This window comes from Sinocyclocheilus anshuiensis, unplaced genomic scaffold (assembly GCF_001515605.1).
Source record: "Sinocyclocheilus anshuiensis isolate Anshui unplaced genomic scaffold, SAMN03320099.WGS_v1.1 scaffold446, whole genome shotgun sequence".
Taxonomy (NCBI): domain Eukaryota; kingdom Metazoa; phylum Chordata; class Actinopteri; order Cypriniformes; family Cyprinidae; genus Sinocyclocheilus; species Sinocyclocheilus anshuiensis.
Genome location: NW_015544247.1, coordinates 1,856,427 through 1,878,549, shown reverse-complemented (window position 1 = coordinate 1,878,549; position 22,123 = coordinate 1,856,427). Strand labels below are relative to the sequence as shown.

The following is a 22,123-nucleotide window of genomic DNA, read 5'->3' as shown; positions in this document are numbered from 1 at the left end:
TGCGTTTTGTTTTTACATCTCAGAGCTCATCTTTCAATCTGCCGGCTTGTGAATTGAATGCTCGTCCGTCTCTTGTGGCAGAACGGGATTCGGTTTGAAAGCGAGACGCGGCTCGTTGTAAAACACACACCGTCTGAACAATAGAAGCAGAAGCGCTGTGCTAAAACTGCTAATGAAAAAGATGGGCAGCTATTGACACGTATCGACAGCCGCTGCAATCAGCGCAGACTAGTCGTGCATACTTAAGTTCAAATGTATTCAGCGGGGCAGCAGGGATTAAAGGCTGTTAATGACAGCTTGTAGTAGCGAAGCCAGGCTCGATTCTGAATAACTTTGAGCTGCTAAGAGTGCATTGTTGTTATGCTTAAACTTAATGTTGTTAGCATGTTGCTATCGCAGTCAGATTTACTCACTGACAGAAGTTTGGAGTGATGTCTTGGGTCTTTCCAGTCCCACGTGGCAAGTGTTTAGGGGTCACAGCTGCCCATTCAGCACAGATATGGAAATGTGACCTAAAGGGGGGTCTGTCAAAAGCAGGCAGGCCACTGTAATTGAATCAATACATCCGGACACAACACTGCACCCCTGCTGTGAAACCTAAATAAAAAAAAAGCATGTCGGCAGTGGGAAAAAAAAACTTTGCTAGTTTGAGCTTTCAGGTTTGATTCACTTTAACCGCTTTCTTTAGATGCTTTTCAGGCAAGACCATACATCTTCAGTCATCAGTCTGAAATCAGTCCATCTAACTGATTTCCTCTTCTCAGTGTGCATCTTAGTTCCTCAAGTATGAGTGCTGTCTGTCAGCTCCACGCTCTGCATTTGATCTTCGTGGATCTTGATATGAGGAATGTTTGTTGGTCTCATGGGACCTTAGTGAACACAGGTATCCCTCCTATCTGCATTCAAACATTATGGCGGTTCCCGTTCTCCTCATCCTCTTCATTTCCGTTTGTCATATAGTGCAATTAAAACAGTTTCAAATGGCAGTTGGCTGCCTGTTGTTTCCAGGCGGCGCTTTGAAACCACTGCTTTAGTATTTTTTAATCATGTGCCTTGTTTTTTGTGGTGCAAAGATTGCAGAGACTGTACATTGTTTAAAAGCAGACAGATGAATAAATTAAGCAAATGTAACTTTCCAAGTGCGAGCGTGTATGTGTGTGTGTGTGTGTGTATGCGTGTGTGTGTGTGTGTGTGTGTGTGTGTGTGTGTGTGTGTTGGCCGGTCAGAAACAGTAGAGTGTTATTTCAAAACTCCTTTGTTAGACCCAGAGTGTCCTTCAGCAATGGCAACACACTTCCTTGTAATAAAAATAATCTTCTAGCAGTCTTTTACACTTCTCTGGAAACAAAGTTGCATGATTCTGATCGTTCAAACGCATTTGCTTTTCTTTTTTCTGCCCATCTGTTATTCAAAAGGAAAAGCCTGAATTTCACTCAGTCGTTTCTATTTATGCCATATCAAGCTTTTTCTTTCTTTGTGCAGTTTAGAAGTAGATCTAATTTCCCCGAAAGATATTAGTTTTCAGTGATGTGTGCGTTGCATTGATCTGCGCCTCTTTATTGTTGATGTGCATCTCTCATTCGATATATCTTACTCTACACAACGCACCTGCTGCCTACCTGAGCATTAATAGCGGTTCGTAAAAATTAGTTATTTAAAAAAAAAAAACAGATATTTTGTGAAATTTTGAAACAAGTTATTAAAATATGATGACAGTACTGAAATTTGATATAGTCATACTATATTATTAGTAGTATTATTAGTATTATTTATGTATAAATTAAGGTCAGTTTGAGCACTTTGTCAATTATTATTATTATTATCATTATTTGTTCATTCATTAATTCATTTATTTATTTATTTTAGATTTATAGATTTTTTTTAGATTTAATATAAACATCTTCATACAAATATGGAGTTTTTTTAATTTAAATGTTTTCCTAAATGTGGTTTTAAGTAATGACAAAGACCAAACTAATATATTTTTAATTCATTCATTCATTAATTAATTAATTTAGTAGTAGTAGTAGGAGTAGTGCTATTGTTATGTCAAGTAAAAAAAAAAATACTATTTAATAAAAGTTTGACTGCTTTGTAATTTTTTTAAGGACTGTTGAAAAAAATGGTTATATGACTTCATGTTTATTAACACTATTAAAGCAATTAAGTAAAAATCAATCAAAGAAACCTGGGTTCGTATATGAGATCCAGTGAACAGGTTTAGTTCAGTTTCAGAGACCCAAGACAGGCATTTTAAAGAGACGTCTGCCTCCAAAATCCCTGCAAGTTTGGAATATGAAAGACGGTCAGATGCAATTTCTGTGGCGGCGTGGTGGGGCAAGTACAATGGTTTGTAGGCCGGTGCGGCTCCTGAATTTTCTTATCAGTGGGGAATTGCGGTGTGCTGAGATGCCAGCAATATCTTCCCTGCTGCTGCTGGAAATGCAGCGAGCCTGTGACACGCGCATAAACATACACACGTACTTGCGAACGACGCGCGCCGGCAGCCTGGATGCTCCGCAAATGTGACTCAATCATTCTAGAACAAAGGGGTGCCTTTGATCTTTCCTCAGCCTTTTCTCGCTGTATCTGTCAGTGATGTGGTCACGGTAGCATGTGTCCACTCCCTCACTTCCACATTTGCTGTGATGGGCCGCTGTTATGATGTTGTGGTGGATTGCAACAGTTTTTCAGCTCTGTATCGCCACTATTTCGACTCACTTAAAGTGCACGACAACATTCGCAAGCCTGAAAAACTAAATTTTTTCATTGCAAAACGAACTGTATTTTTCAATTTGTTTATAACACATATTTTTTTTAATGTTCCCCGTGCAGGTGGACGAAGGAAACGAATGAGCGTGCAAACAGAGGCGGATGCAAAGCGAACAGCAAGCGGCTTCATTCACAATGTTTTGTATCAACAAAGTGAGCGGTTTTATCTGCGCACTTGACAGCGCAAGCCGATAAGCATTGCTGAGGGAGAGACGCGGGCTGCTTCTTTAAACCCTCTCTCACCCCCACTTTCCCTCTCATTACACCACTCCCCCTCCCTCCTTCTCTCCCTCTCTCTCTCTCGCTCGCTCGCTCGCTCTTTGTCTTTCCCCTCCCCTCTCTCCCCGCTCCGTCTCTCTGTGGGCGCAGACACTGCCCTGTCTCACTCCAATTGGCTGGGAAGCCACCAATCTGGCATCCGGGAGGGCCGGGGGGACTGCATATGCAAAGCCCTGCTTCATATTAATGAGCAGCAATCGTGGCTTTAAGTCCTTGATTAGAAGAGTGCAAGAGCTTTTGGTCCCAACTGGCTGTGCCTATAGGCTGTCACCGGGAGAACGGTCCTGTTAATTGCACTGCTCAGTCACGGAAGGGAGAGAGAGGAGGAGGAGGTACAGAGAGAGAGAGAGGAGCGGAGACAGAGAAGCCAGAGAGAAAGAGAGAGAGAGAGAGAAAACTTTAATTTATAGAAGAGGTTTGCTCAAACGATGATCGCAGAGCGCACATGGATTCGGTAGAACTTTCGCTCCCTGAGTGTTTTTCCCTGCACTCCGAACAACAGTAGGTACATTTTCATTTCTTCTACTTTTACTTGTGTGTCCGGCTAGACTGTTTGTTTTGTCCGTATAGTTCCTGTCCTGGTTTGTTTGTGTGTTTATGTGTGCATGTGGTCACCGTGGTCCTCCTTGTCAAGGTTGTTTTCGCTGTCAGGCAGCGTCTGGAGCCTAGTGTGCGTGCGGACGTACGTTGTGCCAGTAGCTGACGGCTTATCCTCTATTACAGCAATCTGTGTCCGCTTTGACAGGACAGAGTGTGTTTTGTGTAAATCATTAGGAGTGCGTGGCGGAAAACAACGAGAGAGAGAGAGAGTGCCGAGGGAGGAGGGGAAGACAAAAGCCATGGGATAGATGGGAGAAAACGGTCTTAGGTGGCTTGAATCGCAGACCGGTCACACAGCATGTGGCCCGCTAAATGTATTAAAGATGGTGTGCTGGCTCAGAGAGAGAGAGAGAGAGGGAGGGAGGGATTGAGTGCGCGGGGCACGAGCGGACGTCCAGGAGCCGGCAGAGAGAACAGCTCCTTAGCTTCATATTTATCTCCGTCCCGCTCACTTCTGTCAGTGCAGAGCGAGGAAACATGAATACGCTGATTTAGATGTCAGGTTCTGCACTGGCAGACTTTTATTCTGTTCTAAATACCTGCTATTTTGTTTAGTTGTTTAGTTATAAAATCATGTGAGATAACAGCTAAAAATGAAATATTTTAGGTGAGAAATATATTTAAAATAACATTCATAGTGGTTCTTGAAAAATGTATTTTATAAAACTAATTAAAAACAGATTAAGTCATGTCTGTTTGTAAAACATTGTGCATTATGTAGTAAATCTTTGCTTTTTTAATCTGTCAAAATAGTGATGTAGCAGAACAAGTGCACGTACAAGTTTGATTAAAGAAACAACCGAACTATTAACCTCTGCCCTCTGCTGCATATGAATACTGATAAGAAAAACAGGCTGTGAACTGGCAACACCTACAGTACAGAGAAAAGAAAAAAAAGACACTGAGAAGGGTCAGAAAGATCACAAACAGGTAACCATCCTGGTCTCCTAAACCTTCAGCCACCGTCCTGCAAAATACAACACACGAGAAGCTCAACTTCAGCCTGAAAGCCATTTATAAACACACCTGAAGAATCCATGCTAACGTAGTTGTGAAAGGGAATTTATTTAGTGATGGAGATTTAAAATATCGTATGCTGATGGAATGACAGCAGTGGTGTAGGTGTGTTGGCACACACCCTGCACAGGATCATTAGATTGACTGGATTATTCAGAGTCATGAAAGGAAATTCAGAGATAAGAGTGTCGGTTCCTCACAGCCTTTTAGCCATTTGGCGCCCGCTCGCTGTTTGATCTTTATTTTAACACAAATTGACTACTGAGATTCTAATTAGTATATTAATGACGGTAATAACAACAAGTGCTGGTTTAGCTATTATCATAATTAGAGACTCTCACCGTCTGCATGTACATTTACATCTGCACGCTCATTTTAATATTTACATTCACGGTTGGAGAGCGTGTTTGTATGTCTTTTTGGATTATTTTAATTATGATGGGAACATTTATAGATGTTTTTATTATTATTATTATTAATATCCTTATCTAGATTTTAGTTATCAAGTTATTTAGGATATCTAAATGTCTATTGTGTGTTTTATAAAAAAAGATTTAAAAGCAGTTTATTTAAAAACAAATAAAAACGGATTTTTAAAATTAATTTAAAATTTGTTTTATACATTATACATATTTATAATTTTTTTAAATGACATTTTTTTTTACATATGTGGTGTACAACTTTGATTGTTCAGCGTGTTTTCAGTTTTGTTTAACGAATGAATGAGGACATTTTAAAATACTTCCATATTTACGTGAAGAAATTAATGCAGCTTCTCAAAAGATTGTCATAAAATTACATGCATGTTTTTCTACTGATTTAAATTTTTCCTCAAAACCTTCCGTAAATTTCTAGAATGTATGTGTATAATAAAAAAGAAACAATTTTTAAGCAAAAAGGAGAGGAAGAAAATTACATCAAAGCTTAATGCTTGACATTTTTTTATTTGACCAGAAGCAAGCAGTCAGCTTTTTAAAGGCAATGGAGTGTGAATGTCCACTGGAAGCGCGGGTGTCATGTGTGTAAAATCACTGCTGGACTCTGCAGTGGGCTGAATAGTTCAGCGCAGAATCGTGCAGAAGGTGTCTGAGTGTTCACTCATGCATGTTCAACCTTTTGTCGCTTTTGCGGATGATTTTAAAACTCCCAAACCCCCCTGTGGCCCTTGAAGAAAACTTGATTTTGCGTTTATCTCTACACCCGTTCATACTCCCTTCTCTCTCTCTCTCTCTCTCTCTTGCAAGAGGCGAATGAAACCCCAGAGGCTGGGATCAGCAGGAATAAAGAGAGATTGTGTAAATTAAATTCCATTTAATCTCCTTATAAAATCATTTACTTAATTCATCTGTCAAATGATGTCAATATGCACAGCGCAGATTTATTTATTCTGCCATGTTTATGTGTGTGTGTGTGTGTGTGTGTGTGTGTGCGAGGAGGCCTTTGTTGCCGTTCAGTCTTGATTTGGCTCCATCCCATTCCCCTGTGTGAGAGGTGTCGTGGCTCGTCCTGCATGTCTTTCTCTTTCCGTGGCCCCTTGTTGATTACTGTCTGGACACTCTTTGTCTTTACGCTGCCCTGCTCATTGGAGACAGAGCATTGCCACTTCCCCATTATTTGAAGGGGTCTGAGGCATTCCAAGGGTAATTAACTCCAGTTAAAAGAGAGCCCCCTCCCTCCCGGCCCCTCCAGCGGCCTGTCATTCAGGAGAAAAGAGAGGCCGGAGGGGGGGCCGTAAGAAAAAAAGGGAAGCTATATTTTTGCTCTTTTGTTAAAAAGTGCAATAAGTGGCCCGTCGGATGGACGCACACACTCGTGTGAAACAGTCGCACGCAGGTGCCGCGCACATGAAAACACACGGCCGGCCGTGAGCGCGAGAGCCTGATGATGCAGTTGTCAATTTGTGTGATTTATGCATCAATCCATCAGGATTTTCCAAACGCACTGCGGCGATTTTTTCATGAGAAGTTGAATAAGGGTTTTAACAGGGCCCACGCCAGCTGAGACTCGCTTGATTGCGTAAAAAAAAAAAAATGACCCACCGGCATTAGCGATTACACCAGAATGTGCTTTATTCTCTGCAATTTTTAGACCTTGGTTTCCCATTTGCTTCTGTCTTTATTTTGCGGATGATTCGGCCTGCTAGAGAGAGGCAGAGCAGGCGCGGGCCGGCTGAGAGCCTGTAGGATACAGTTACAGCAGGTCAATAGGGAGTGTGGTCACTCCAGAAGCAGGAGGGTTCATGGGGGCTAGATAAGGGTGTAAAAATAGTGCTTTTAGCCACTGCGTTTTCCACCGGCTCCCAGCAGACTCACCGTTTGTCTCTCGGCATGCGGATATAGCTTTTCTGAATCTGTTTTCCCTTCCTGTTTAGTTATCTCTCAATAGAAGATGCATTACAACAAATTAATGTGTCTTTTGTGTGCTGGTTTTGCACTTTAAAAATATATTAATGTAAAATAGTTTTAGAAGTAGATTAGCACTGTGAAGTAAATAATTTGAATATAAGATTAAAATCGGGATGGCATTTCAAAAATTTTTTTAATAAAAGTAACTGGCATTTACATTTGTTTGTGGTTATGTGTGTATACACAGGAACATTTATGTGTGTGTGAAAGTACAGGATGTTAGAGCTTTAAGGTGGTAAAGTTTCTCCAGTTCTACTGGTGTGAATCCGTACTGATTTTTTAATCTCTTTTAGCTTCATTGGTCTTCAATGAAATTGTGAAATTGTGGTCGTCTCGTAACAGAGAAAGGGAAATTAATCGCCCAGCTGGGTGACGGATGACAGTGAAATATTTCTCTGCGCTTTCTCCTGTCATACATCACGTGTATGTGTGTGTGTGTGTGTGTGTGTGTGTGTGATGAGATCAGTATGATGCTTACCATGTAAGGCCCGACTCCTTGCAGTCAGCTGTGGAATGTTTCTAGAGGCTGTTCTGGACTCTTTGAATCGCTGAATTTCTGCACTGTTCGGATACTTGAATCATTTTATATTTCTATTATCTCATGTTTTACATCAAATTAAATTAAGTCAGTCAGAATATTTCAACAAAGTGAGTTATTTCAAAACATTTAGGTGAAAATCTATTTTATTGTTAATGCACTCCGCCGGGTTTGTTTGTAAAACACCTTTGAGCTTCTATAGGGTCGCAAACATATGTATTAATATCTATACGCACACCTTCAGGCCAGTTTTTTCCCTCAAATAAACCAAAATGATGAAATCCTTGGAGAAACGTGCTGCATTTGAAATTCAAATGCCGCTAAATCAAGCCTGTGTATGTCATTTTCTTCAGCACTTTTATGTACATTATCTCGCTGTGCTTGCTTAACATGACTTTTTAAAACCTGTTTAAACGTGCCCCCGTGGAAACGCTTAGGCAAACAGAAGCTATTGTTTCTTTTTCATCTAGAATGCGAAATTTCTTGACTTTTATTTCTGCCCTGCTGTAGATTATCGAAGCGATCCTGATGGGAGGCTTTTGAACAAATCTGCTTATGTGCGGTAATTCTTCCAGACAGGGTACGGATGTACCTGACTGCAGCCTATAGCACTGTTTGAACTCGGGGTTGCATCACATGTATCTGCAGATAGCAAAACTAATTTTTTGGCATGCTTTGCGGGATGTAAGAGTAGACCGGTGCATGTCTGTGTGATGTGTCAGACGGGTGTATTTGCACTTCATAGCTCTGCTCTCGTCTGCTCCCAGCCCCTGTTGCGCGGGCGAACGGCTGCATTCCCGTAGAGATCCGCGTGCTTCCAGGCTGGAGCGCCCGCACGCGCTCCGTCATATTAAAGCTGACAGTCCATCTGCCGCGTTGCCGGCCACGCTGCCTGTGCTGCCCCTGCGTGCGAGGCCTGCGTTTAATTCCACCTGTCCCATTCTTCAGCCTTCAACCCCCAAAGGTTAAATCACGTGCTCGTCAGCGTATAATAACAAGAAACCCTGCTGACACGGTTTAAAGCCACCACCGGTGGTGTCTGTGACATGATAGCACTAACAGTGTGGCATTTAATAGCTAAAGCTATTATTAAGGAGTTAGATGTAAGTCTATATTTGTGTTTTGTGTTTATAAGCGTCTCTGCATGTGTAAATGTTTAAGGCGTGTATGTTTATTGGGTATGTATGTTTTAGCTGGTTGGAGGACTGGGTAATTAGCAGGGTATGAGTAACCAGTCGTGTGAGCTGTCAGGAAGGAGTGAAAGAAAGAGAGACAGAGAGATATAGGCATGGCATTTACCGTGCATGGGGCGGCCGTTCCTGTATAAGGAAGAATGGCACCTGTCTAATCAATCAGACCCCCACTATTCACAGATGGAATAGCAACACATGAGTGAGTCGCAGAGCATGGCCGCAACACAGACACACACACACACACACACACACACACACACACTTGGCTTAATTCAGCTCATTGTCCTGCGTGTTAATCCTTGTCCGCATGGATGCAGTACTTAGGCGTTTTGACAGTAGCGTGAAATGGGCTCAGGTAGATCCCTATAGATTCATTCTCTCCTCTAGAAGTGCCTGTTTCTCCCACTGATCTGAAGTGACACTTCATTTTAGCTGTTACTCTTGTTTTCATTGTTTGACCAACCTTTTATTTCTAAAAACCTTTTAGTTCGTATTGTTTTAATAATAATGATAATAATATGAATAATAGTAATAATAGTAATACATTTAATGAATGAGAATCATGGTTATTATTATTATTATTAGAGTAGTAAAAACTAAAAGGCAATTTTAATATATTAATTAAATTGAATCCAAGTAATTCAGTGTTAGTATAATATTTATCTATTTTCATTGTGGCTTTATGGGGATGATCAGACTTTGTCATTTAGGCACCACCACATGATTTTGTTGATTTAATTTTTTATATTATTATTATTATTGTTTATTTTTATCTTTGTTCTGTCTTATACAATTATATAGGTTTCTTCTCATTTCTTTTCTTTTATTTCTTTTGTTATTTCATACAATTATGTAGCCCTAAATGGAATAAAGAAGTGAGTAAATGATTAATGTGATGTGCTGTAAAAATGTACAAATGAAAGGAAAAATTTTGACTGTGCTCAACAATCCAGCAATCCTGCCCTAATTAATTTCCCTATATTTGCATAAACTATTTTACTGTACATACTCGGGCCACGATTACATTGTTATTTGCATAGTTCTGTCACAAATGCTGTTCTGAAATATCAGCCGTACTTTAGCATTCCAGATGAAATAGATATTTTGTTTTCCGGAAGTGTTTAGTGAATGACTGAGATAAATGTGTATGTTTGTATATGTCCGTGTGCACGTGCATGTTTTTTATGTGTTGTGTTGTTTACTTTGATTTAAACATTTAAGATGATAAAGAGATTTTATATGCTTGAAATGCATATAAATATGCTTAGAAAATGTATTTACTGCTGTGTTAATGTACTTTTTTACATGCAAACCTTCCTTTCTGATTTCTTTTCAGATGTTTAATATTGTGCCACTAAAGTCAAAGAGTTTATTGGCTTTTGATGTAATTTTCATCCTCGTTTGCTACTAGTGATGCATCCTGTTATATACAGCATGGCCTGTCTACACATCTGACAGGAATGAAACAAAAAAATAAATATTGCACAGTGCTTTAGACAGCATCCCAGTAGTTAATGACAGATATTTAATGACGCTAGCATTGGGAGTGCAGTAGTGTGTTTGTGTGTAAAGTCACGTTAAAGAGAGTTGAGAGAAACAGGAGTGTATCAGGACGTGTGGCGTGTGTGATGCTGGAGCTTATCGATTCCGCTGCTCACTCGCCCAGAACTAAAGCCAACACATTACGTGTGTGTGCGTTGCTTTTTTCCACTAAGCTCTGACTGGCTCACCAGCCTCACACACGCACAGCACATGCTGTTCTGCCCACTGTTTGTGAGGTAAACACACTCTGAAGTGTATCACTCCAGAATTAACTCTCAAATTAGCAATGATTGCGACAAAATGATTTGACAATAGCAAATGTTATTCAAACACACTAAGGCTCCCTGAATTTTTATATGGATTTCATGTCCTCGAATTTGAGAAATTGATTAGGCCTCGAAATACAAAAAATAGTAAAACTACAATGCAAAGTAACATTTTGAAACTTTATACTTTAAGCTGAAAGCACAAGATTATTTAGAAACAAAAATTTTTTTAAAATGGACATTCAGCGAGAAATGCCTAAACTTAATCGCAGACAGATAGAAGAGGCGGATCGACAGAAACGAAAACAAGAGCCTGAGAAAGAGAAAGACGGGAAGACAGGTCTTCATGGCTGCGTTCTCTCAGACAGCCGCTGAAGCACAGCATTAGTTGAGTGATTAGTTTCATCAGTCCGGGTGTGGGGACAGGTGGGGGTTGACATTGAACGTGTTTGCTGAGTTGGAACGGAGAAGGAGAATTAGGGGCCTCCTCTGTTAATTAGAGAGTGTGACAGACTCACACACTCAGCCGCACTGCCTGTGGCTCGTATCACTTCACTTCACTTCCTTTGCTCTCCAGTGCTTTACTTTAATCGTACAAAATCCACAGTTTGGAATCTTCAAAAATGAGCATTTCATCTTTGATGGAGAGCTCGTTGTTTAAGCCGAGAACTTTAAGTGTGTGTTAAAGTGCACAGGTGTTTTTCTTAGGTGCTTTTTGTGGCCTCAATTAATTTCCATAAGTTTGTATAAAGATTTTGCTGTACTAACACACAGCCGAGGGTTATTTACATCCAGTAAGTCTGCAACAGACACTCCTGAATCAGTCTTTTGTTTTCTTCTGAGGTGTCTTTGAATGTTTTCTATGTGATTTTTTTTTATGTGATTACCTGCAGCTGAGAGTTTGTTAAAAGCAAGATTTGATTAATAAGGACGTCTATCTTTGTCCTTGAAATGCCCGATGATTAGCAAATAAACTGGCATACGTCAAAACATTCCTTGTTCGCTTATATGATCATTTGTCAACCAGCTCTGCCCCCTCTGATTCAGAGGGTCCCGTAAAGCCACGGGCTCTCCCGCCCTTATGTGTACAGGGGCCACGGGCGTGCGTTGATCTCCCCGATTCTTTCTTTTATCTGCCGACACCTCAGACTTGTTAAATCTGCGGCTGGTAGAATGATGAGTCTGTGCATTAAAACCGCCAAGGCCGGTTTCAGTTAACGCCTGGCATGAACAAAAGAGTCTGTCTTTACCCTCTTCCGATCCTCAGCGGAGATGCACAGTTACAGCCGATCCATTGAAGAATGCCGGTCAGGAAAGAAGGAATATTTTCTCTCACAGAGTGCCGAGCTGCGTCACTGTCTGTCAGCAGTTAATGGCTCAATGGTTCTTTATCAGAATTCCTCAGTCCATCTCACTGACCCTCGTTTTTATTCCTTTTCTTGCTCTCCCTTTTGTTGTAGAATGAATTTATCAAAGGCCCAAGTTAATAGCGAAGATAAGTACGCCAAATGCGGCGCTTGGAGAACACAACAGCAATACGACATCGAGGCCAGTCACATGCGTGATGCACATGCTCTATATAACCAAAGGTAAGGAAAGGACCAAAAATGGTGTCATCAAAAGCCAAAATCAGTTGTGGTGATTATTATTTTATTGTTTGTTTGTATGTTTGTTTGTGTTTTGCCTGCCCAGCTATTATTTATCCATGCTTGCTTCATTCAAGTCAGTGTCTTAGTCTAGTTCATCCAGTGTTTGTGCGTGTCGTCAACTTGCAGGATGTAATTGCTGCATGTTGTACCCATTGTGTGCTGTAAACCTGGTCCTAGGCTGTTCTCTGGGCTTATAAATGTGCAGAAGAGTAACTAGATCATTTACATGTGTTCTATATCTCAGTGTTTGTGTGTTGGTGGAGTGACGTTTATACATCTGTTTCTGCCTCAAGCTATAGATAGAGAGAGAGAGAGAGAGAGAGAGAGAGAGAGAGATAGATAGATAGATAGATAGATAGATAGATAGATAGATAGATAGATATGGAAAGTTTATGTTGAGTTTATGGGTATAGGTTAGAGAGGTTGCCGGTTGTCGCCCACTCCAGATGCAGAGGAATGTGTTAAATGCTTCAAGGATTCCGATTAGCATATAAATTTAGATGTATGAAGATCATTGCTCCGATCACGAGTCAGTGAGTTTTATCTAGATTTAGTGGGGGCTGATTTGCGTATAAAATACAGCCAGATGTGACCAGTTAAGAGTCTTCACCAGGCCCTTCTATCTCTCTCTCTTTCTCTCTCAGACCATCTTCTGTAAAATGTCTTTGTTTGACTGTTGTAATTTCAGGTCATTTATGGTTATTACTTTAGAGGTTACGGAAGGGTCAGAGAGAAAAGTGCCTTCACCTCTTTGATTTAATTTCAAATGTTACAATTTATTTTCTTGGATATATTCATTTTCGATATAATTTGTATTTTTTATTTATTTATTTATTATTGTTATTTTGGGTTTTTTTGCAAGAAAATGCAAATATGGAATGTAAGTTAACACTGTAAACAAGTGAATTATTTCTGATGTGTTTAAAGGTACTTCATTAGAAATAGTATGAAAAGCATTGTATAAATGGTTTTATGTTGCTTTGATCACTCAACTTCCTTGTTTTTGGAGTTTAGGTTAGGTGTGTGTCCTAGGGCAGGATTTTTTTTAGATTTACTCAAACCTTTTAAAAGAAGGTGACTGTGCGTTGATGGGGGCCCTCAAATGTATTACATGGATTAGATTTGGGACAGGTTAGTCTGGGTCAAACCAATTAGCCTCCATTCGCATGCAAGAAGTCTTCTCCACTCTAAGCCAATCAGGATCACGTTACTGGCGTAGTCGGAGCTTGTAGCTCTCGATAGACAGGCCCTGCCAGGCAATCCAGTGTCACGCCATGGGCCTGAAACAAAGCATGCTGGGAGCTGGAGGACATGGCTCTCACCCTGAACATCCACATTGGTCGCAGAACAGTTTGAGTTCTTGTGTTTATTCGTTTTGAAGGGCTAGATGTGCATCAGTGGTGTAAATTCAGGGTTGAAGCTAATGCTAATGCTAACAGGCATGTCAAACACATTCACACACACACACCAAACAGAGCAGGATGTTTCACTATCAGCTGTATCTAAAGATTTGAGGTTAGTCACACATAGATACACACACATGTACGCTTGCGAGCACACAATCTTACGGCGATGGCCGTACATTCATGTGATACACAAACACACACTGTTTACAGTTCAATCAATTACGATTCACACAGATTTGTGGGAAAAGCATGTATTAATAGACTAGTGCAGGGGATCTTTGGGAACCAGGAGAACTTTGAACGCTCGTGGAAGTCTGCTTGGATAAATAAATCCCTTTACTGAAATAGGCGAACACCCACCTTCAACACTTCCTCGCACACATGCACACACCTTCCTCTGATAAGTCTCATTTCAGAGCGGAGTGAGAGAGACAGAAGCCTGGTCCTGGGGTCAGGGGAAAAACCTCTCCATCTGCTGGTGAGCTGTTACCTAGATGCAAGCCATTTCCCAGATAAACGGAATTAACTGATTTAGCTCCTCGGCCTCTAGAGGCACTGTTTTATTTATATGATCAAATACTCGGAAAATTATTAATTTGTCAAGGGAGCGGCTTGTTACTGTAAATTTAGCGGGTTGTGTAATAAACTAGATTGCCTTAAACGCAGATGGGAAATGAAGGGCTTTTGGGTGCAGTGCGGTGTGGAGATTGGATTGAATCGCAGGTTTATAACTGGGAGGATTATTAGACTGAGGTGTTTTATATTGTGTTAAAACTTAAAATCTTTCAGGAGTCTCAGGGCCGAATGTGATGGGCTGGGGCTACTTGTTGGAAGTAGATGGATGTTGATTTTATTGAAATTATGTTTTACAAATGGATAAAAGTCATATAAACTGGAAAAATATATATATTTTTGTATCTTAAACATCTTTTTTTTATCTCAAGCATTTTTTTAATTTAGATTTTGTAATATGTGACCCTGAACCACAAAACCAGTCAATTTTTTGAAATTGAGATTTATACATCATCTGAAAGCTGAATAAATAAGCGTTGATATAACTATTTGAAAATCTGGAATCTGAGGGTGCAAAAAAATCTAAATATTGAGAAAATCACCTTTAAAGTTATCCAAATGAAGTTCTTAGCAATGCATATTACTAATCAAAAATTAAGTTTTGATATATTTACAGTAGGAAATTTACAAAATATCTTCATGGAACATTTTTGGCATAAAAGAAAAATCAATAACTTGGACCCATACAATGTATTTTTGGCTATTGCTACAAATATACCCCAGCGATTTAAGACTGGTTTTGTGCTCCAGGGTCACATATTATTATATATATATAACAAAATATTCATATCAGTGTTAGTATAATTAAGATACTGTTACAGTTTTAATTATTTTTAATCTTTTGTTTTTCTTTTTAGTTTTAGTTAAAGTTTTAGTAATTTTGACGTGTTTTGTCTTTTTTGTTTGTTTTTGTTATATACTTCAGTTTTAGTTTTAGTTATTTTAGTGCATAAAATTAAATTAAATTATAATGATAAATGTTGCTTTGGCAACAAACTAAATAAAAAAAAAATATATTTTTTTTTTCATTTCAGTTAACATTTTATTTTAACATTTTAGTTTATTTCAAGTAAAGATTTTTTTCATGGTTTTAATTTTTGTTTGTTTCAGATTTAGTTTTAGTTATTTATAATATTCCTCAGATTCATAGTCCTGATGATACATTACATTATTTATGATATCCTTGAATTTTATTTATTTTTAAAATGTTCATGTTAGCAGTACTTAATCTAAATATCATGCACTTATCATTGCTCCTATTATATTTTAAATGTTTATTCATTCATATCTATTAATATACTGTACGTGTTAATATATTACATATATTACATATATTTTTATATGTATTATTTTGGGGATTATTATTTATATTATTATATTTTGTGTGTGTGTGTGTGTGTGTGTGTGTGTGTGTTTATATATAGTCAAATAGTAAATTACTATTGTCTCAGACAACTATAATGAAAGAAACAGCATAGCTGTGGTAGTTCTGTCATTGAAGGTAGAATGATGTTACCGTCTTTGCCATCAAAGCATCAAAGATGCTGAAAAATTATTTGTGCCTCTTCTTTCACCCTAATGAAAGTGTGCCTGCAGACATGGACGATGTTTAGCTCAGGTTTGGGGACGGGCTCCATTATTATATTTTGTGTGTGTGTGTGTGTTTATATATAGTAAATATATAGTAAATGAATATAGTAAAATAGTAAATATATATAGTAAATTATTCTTGTCTCAGACAACTATAATGAAAGAAACAGCATAGCTGTGGTAGTTCTGTCAGTGAAGTTAGAGTGATGGTACCGTCTTTGCCATTAAAGCAATGCTGAAAAAATGATTGGACTGTTTGCGTCTCTTCTTTCACCCTAATGAAAGTGTGCCTGCAGACATGGATGGAGTTTCGTTCGGGGTTGGGGACTGGGGTCCTTGCAGAGAGAGAGAGAGAGTGGCAGAACGGGTATTACAGAGGTAAACCCGATTATGGGTGGAATGTGAATTAGATTTTGTAACAGATGGTGGTGTTGAAAATTTAAGATGCTTTGCGGCAGGGGAAGGCAACAGCAGCTCGGCGCGTCTCCATGCGAGGGGGGGGTGATAGACAGCTATAACTCAGGACAATCCTGCCTTGACAGCCAATTTCAAGAATCTGATCTGGTTAAAGACATGGCTTTCACCGGTTCACTCACCAAAAAAACAACCACCATTTCTCTCTCTCCCTCCCTCCTTCTTTTTCCCGCTCTCAGCACCTCTTTTACACGCTTGTCATATTTCCTGGAACAAAATCCTCTTTAACCATCTGTTTAATAGAATGTGTTTTTAATCTCCATTTTTTAACTCCCGTTATTTTCTATTATATTTACGTGCAATTTCATTTCTTTGAGACTGCGGCTCATCCTCGCTTATCTGCTCTCATGTCCTGTTGGGGTTGAATAGATGGGTGCTGCGCTCCAACAGCGGTAAAGCAGTGATTTTAGGCATATTGCTTATTGAAAAATGCCAAAGCTTATTTGCTCTGCCCTGTTCTTTAGAGCCTGTCACTGCTGAAGAAGCAGACGTTCGCTCCTACCCACAATAACGTCAGATAATGAAATAATGATCACGTCAAACTTCACAAATCCCTGTTTTGGTTTTTAAACTCTAGTTTGACCTCTTACATTGACAGCGATTCGGCTAGACTGACAGTTTTTGCTGAACTTCATACATATAGATCTTTTCAAGTGTTTTTGTGTGTGTGTGTGTGTGTATATGCTGTTCGTGCTGTTGAGAGGGACATCTTACCTGATAAAGCAGAACACTTATCTGCCCGCACAAGAAAATGACCTAAATCATCAAGATTTTCATCTACGAGTTTGCCAGGGTCTGTCACACACACACACACACACACACACACACATGACTCTTATCGGGTTTGGACATCTTAGCCCTGTACTGTTGTCAGTGAACAAGAGAGAACCGCATATATATATATATATATATATATATCGCCCCCCACACATATTAGTTTGCAGAGACTTTTTTTTTTTTTATAAACCAGATCTAAATATACATTCTTATCTCTCTGCATTTACAATATTGTATTAGGAGCTTTGCGAAGGGCTACTGGTTGTCCTGTAGTATTTATTACACAGCAGAGCGTTAGCTCCTCATCTCCACTGGCCTGCCGCTGGCATTTTTACGGCAGCTCGCTCCATTGTACAAATGTGTTTTTGCCATTATCACATTGATTGTATGTAATCAGAGGTGTTATTTTGCAGGCGTCCATCGACAATGAAGTGAATTACTACTTTCCAACCCAGTAATGTTATAACAATTGATCTGCCCATACAGCCGGAAAAGGCAACCTGTTTCGCATGTCTGTATTTCTCATGCGGGAACAAGTGTAATCAGTATCCCGTCAGTACAAAGGCAGTTCAGTTCCTGTTTAATAAGGTTTAATTGAATATCTTACAGTTTTCTATAGGGCAAATGCACCTTTATCTCACTCTTAAGAGTGAAAAAAATGTTTTTAAAATATTTTGTACAAGTAGTTATTTAAAAGAATGGAATACTTTGGGGTACAAAAACAGAAAAAAAAAATGCATTTATTTTTTCTAATTATTATTTTTAGTATATATAATCAGAATTATATATAGAATTTTCAGAAGTTTTATTTGGTATGTCACACTTTTACGTTTTTACTTTATTACAGTATATTTCTTTTGCATTTTGTCTTAAAGGGTTAGTTCACCCAAAATTGAAAATTCTGTCATTAATTACTCACCCTCATGTCGTTTCAAACCCGTAAGACCTTCGTTCATCTTCGGAAAACAAATTAAGATATTTTTGATGGAATCTGAGAGCTCTCTGACCCTGCATAGACAGACAGCAATACAACTGAAATGTTCCCAAGTCCAGAAACATAGCAAGGAAATCTGTAAAATAATCCATTTGACATCAGGGGATCAACCGTAATTATACGAAGCTACGAGAATAGTTTTTGTGCGCAAAAGAAAATAAAAACGACTTTGTTCAACAAAAGAAAAAAAACTTTATTCAACAATTCGTCTCCTCCTCATCACCCTGTAGTGCCATTTTGGAGAATATCCGCTGGACGTAAACAATGTATGCTATTCTGTGTCAGCTGCGTCATGCCAGATCTGTTTCCTACGTTGTTGTGATTTGATCTGAACAGAAACAGCGTATCCACGTGATGCGGAGGAGACGAATTGTTGAGTAAAGTCGTTTTTTCTTTTTCTTTTGCGCACAAAAAGTATTCTCATAGCTTCGTATAATTACGGTTGAACCCCTGATGTCACATGGATTATTTTACAGATCTCCTTGCTGCGTTTCTGGACTTGGGAACATTTCAGTTGAGTTGCTGTCTATGGGAGGGTCAGAGAGCTCTCAGATTCCATAAAAAATATCTTAATTTGTGTTCCGAAGATGAACGAAGGTCTTACGGGTTTGAAACGACATGAGGGTGAGTAATTAATGACAGAATTTTAATTTTTGGGTGAACTAACCCTTTAACTTTTTTCTTTATAGAAAATCCTAAAACATCTAGGTTTAAATGAAAAAAATGTATAAATAAAGATTTACAAATGTAGTCCCAGACTTTTTTGAATATATGATAATTTTATTTTAATTATAAAAAAAAATTAAGATAATCAAGTTTTTTTCTTTTCTTCTTTTTCCAAAACATTTTTCCCACACATCCAGTGCTATATGCATCTAAACAGTCAATAGCTCTCATGGGCAGTTGTGTTTCAGCGTTTAGCAGACTGTGCTCCCTCCAGCTATCCGTGATCACACAGACTTACTGCTTCCGGCAAAGAGAGAGCGAGAGAGAGAGAGAGAGAGAGAAACTCTCAGTGGCTGCACCTTAATGCAATGATTATATGTTTGCCTCTATAGTTGTCAGAGCACTGAATCAAACAGCCTAATGACACCTTGCCATTGCCAAATGGCTGTGTTTTCCAAAATTGTTTTCCTGCTGATTTGTGACACCTTGCCTGAGCACATAAAATAAGAGAGAGTCGACTGCTAGAGGAAAACAAAAGGAAAACAATAATCTCTTTGGTTGCAGATCCACTCAGAATTTTAACTTTCAACAAATAAACGGCTTACATATTTGAAGTCCAGATAAGATCAGGAATACACTTCTGTCCTTTGTACAGTGACTGCACATCTGAGACGTTTTGTGCTACTCTCTCGTAAATGACTGGATGTGACTTTTCTTTTAAGTTTTTCTCATTACTAAAACGGAATGATTATTGGTCATGATTAGAGAAAGTTATGTCGTTGATAATGACGATAGAAACCAGGGCTGAACAACTATTCTGCTGGCCTGGTTTGGCCAGTTGTTCAAAATGTATTGAATTTTTTTTGTAGCAATATATATTTAAATCTTCCATGTCAGAAACATTCTTAATTTTGTATGTAATTTTTATTATATTTATTTTCATTATTTACATATTTATTAGTTTTTAATTTGCAATAATAGATAGTAGCTATAATGCAACTGCATAAGAGCTATACATTTCTGAAAAATTATGGAATATTTTTCTTAATGATTTCAACCCAGTTTTACTAATGCTTCCCAGACTGTCTATAAATCATTCTAGCCATTTTTAACAACCTCATTTGTGTTAGCCAGCTTTTATGAATAAGCAGAATTCACAGCAACACAATTCAGTTAAAAAAAAAGAAAAAGACAAATGTTGTTTGTTTGTTTAAAAGATCCCAATACGTTTTTAACTAGAACCTTATCATAATGACAGCGTTTGGTATAATTTACAATAAATTTGCAAACTCAGGCACTATTTATAATATTGAATCACAATAATGTCCCTAACAATAAAGAATAACTGATTATGTCTTGAGCTTTTTTTTGTGCCTCTTGTCTCTCGGCTGACTATCGCCTGCCTTTTTTCTACCCTTCCACTTGACGATTATTATTTCCATTCATAAGCTTAAACTAAATTCCACTGCTTTTCAGCATAAGAACTCCTTTTGTTAATGGCACACTGTGGGATTGAAGCTCGGCGCCAGGCAGTGGTGAAAACAGATAAAATCATTACCTCTCAAATAGTCTCTTCTCTGTCGGAAAGGGCTTTCTTTTCTTCTAAAATATAGGCTTTAGAATTCCATTTCTCTTAGAGCTAATGTGAATTTTACTGCCTCTAATTTTGGATTCAAGTGCGGCCTAGAATAAAAATCCCCCATCTGACAATTGAATTTATAGAGAGTTGTGAATATTGCAGGTTTGGATTAATAGAGTCATAGAATTTCAAAGAGCAGGAGAAAGAGAGCAAGAGAAAGAGAGCGCTAATAACTTTCAGTCAAAGTTATAGAGCAGGGTGTCTCCTGTTGAGAGCCTTAAGAGCAGCGCTGTAAAGCACGAGGGGCTCTTACAATGCTGGCCCTTTCCTCTTTTGTTACCCGTCGTTTTGACTTCACACTCTCTGTGTCACTCAGGACAGGAGGCGGGTTTCTCAGCTGCCCCACAAAAACCAGTTTGTCTTCGTTACCCAAAATAGAATGAGAGAATATGTTGCGAGTGTAAACAGTCAGTGCTTGTGTTTTCACTGATTTTAACCGGCTTTACACTGTGTATAAATACACAACATGCATCCTTGACATTCTAGAATACCTTTGTGGCCCTCCGCACACCCCAGGACACCTGTCTTCGAGTACGAGTATGAATTTTTTTTTAAATACATAGTTAAATCTTACTTATTTAATATACTTCATTATTAGCCAGCTAGATCTTGGCCATGCTTAAAATAGGTTCATAGTGCTAAAATGTTTTCTCATGTGTTACATTCCTAGAATCCAAAAATTTATTTTTTTGAAAAATATTTGTTTTCAATATATGCTGTTTGATCTGTTTCTGTAAAATTCCTTTGAATATTAAGGTGGTCTGGTTTCTTTAAAGATCTCCCTTATTCACTCTCACACTCTCTCTTGCTCTCCTGCTTTATGGGCCTCAGAAGAAGTAATCTTTTACAAGCCGACCTGATTTTAGAGCCCTCATTTAGAAGCGGGCTTCCTTAATGGCACTATTTATAATATTGAATCACAATAATGTCCCTAACAATAAAGAATAACTGATTATGTCTTGAGCTTTTTTTTGTGCCTCTTGTCTCTCGGCTGACTATCGCCTGCCTTTTTTCTACCCTTCCACTTGACGATTATTATTTCCATTCATAAGCTTAAACTAAATTCCACTGCTTTTCAGCATAAGAACTCCTTTTGTTAATGGCACACTGTGGGATTGAAGCTCGGCGCCAGGCAGTGGTGAAAACAGATAAAATCATTACCTCTCAAATAGTCTCTTCTCTGTCGGAAAGGGCTTTCTTTTCTTCTAAAATATAGGCTTTAGAATTCCATTTCTCTTAGAGCTAATGTGAATTTTACTGCCTCTAATTTTGGATTCAAGTGCGGCCTAGAATAAAAATCCCCCATCTGACAATTGAATTTATAGAGAGTTGTGAATATTGCAGGTTTGGATTAATAGAGTCATAGAATTTCAAAGAGCAGGAGAAAGAGAGCAAGAGAAAGAGAGCGCTAATAACTTTCAGTCAAAGTTATAGAGCAGGGTGTCTCCTGTTGAGAGCCTTAAGAGCAGCGCTGTAAAGCACGAGGGGCTCTTACAGTGCTGGCCCTTTCCTCTTTTGTTACCCGTCGTTTTGACTTCACACTCTCTGTGTCACTCAGGACAGGAGGCGGGTTTCTCAGCTGCCCCACAAAAACCAGTTTGTCTTCGTTACCCAAAATAGAATGAGAGAATATGTTGCGAGTGTAAACAGTCAGTGCTTGTGTTTTCACTGATTTTAACCGGCTTTACACTGTGTATAAATACACAACATGCATCCTTGACATTCTAGAATACCTTTGTGGCC

General features: G+C 38.7%; 1 protein-coding gene across 8 annotated transcripts in view; it reads left to right on the top strand.

Moving 5' to 3' along the window:
- The window catches only part of LOC107697723 (estrogen-related receptor gamma), a 90,133-nt gene that overhangs the window by 2,266 nt on the left and 65,744 nt on the right, over positions 1–22,123 (top strand). For 3 of the 8 annotated variants that reach the window (XM_016498542.1, XM_016498541.1, XM_016498540.1), the window contains exons 1-2: positions 3,271–3,552; positions 12,073–12,201. In XM_016498542.1, coding sequence (XP_016354028.1) covers positions 3,497–3,552; positions 12,073–12,201 — 185 coding nt within the window. In that variant the 5' untranslated portion in view covers positions 3,271–3,496. Of the gene's footprint in view, positions 1–3,270; positions 3,557–4,569; positions 4,582–12,072; positions 12,202–22,123 lie in introns of those variants that run through there. The other 5 variants (XM_016498543.1, XM_016498545.1, XM_016498544.1 and 2 more) reach the window with 5 other exon arrangements.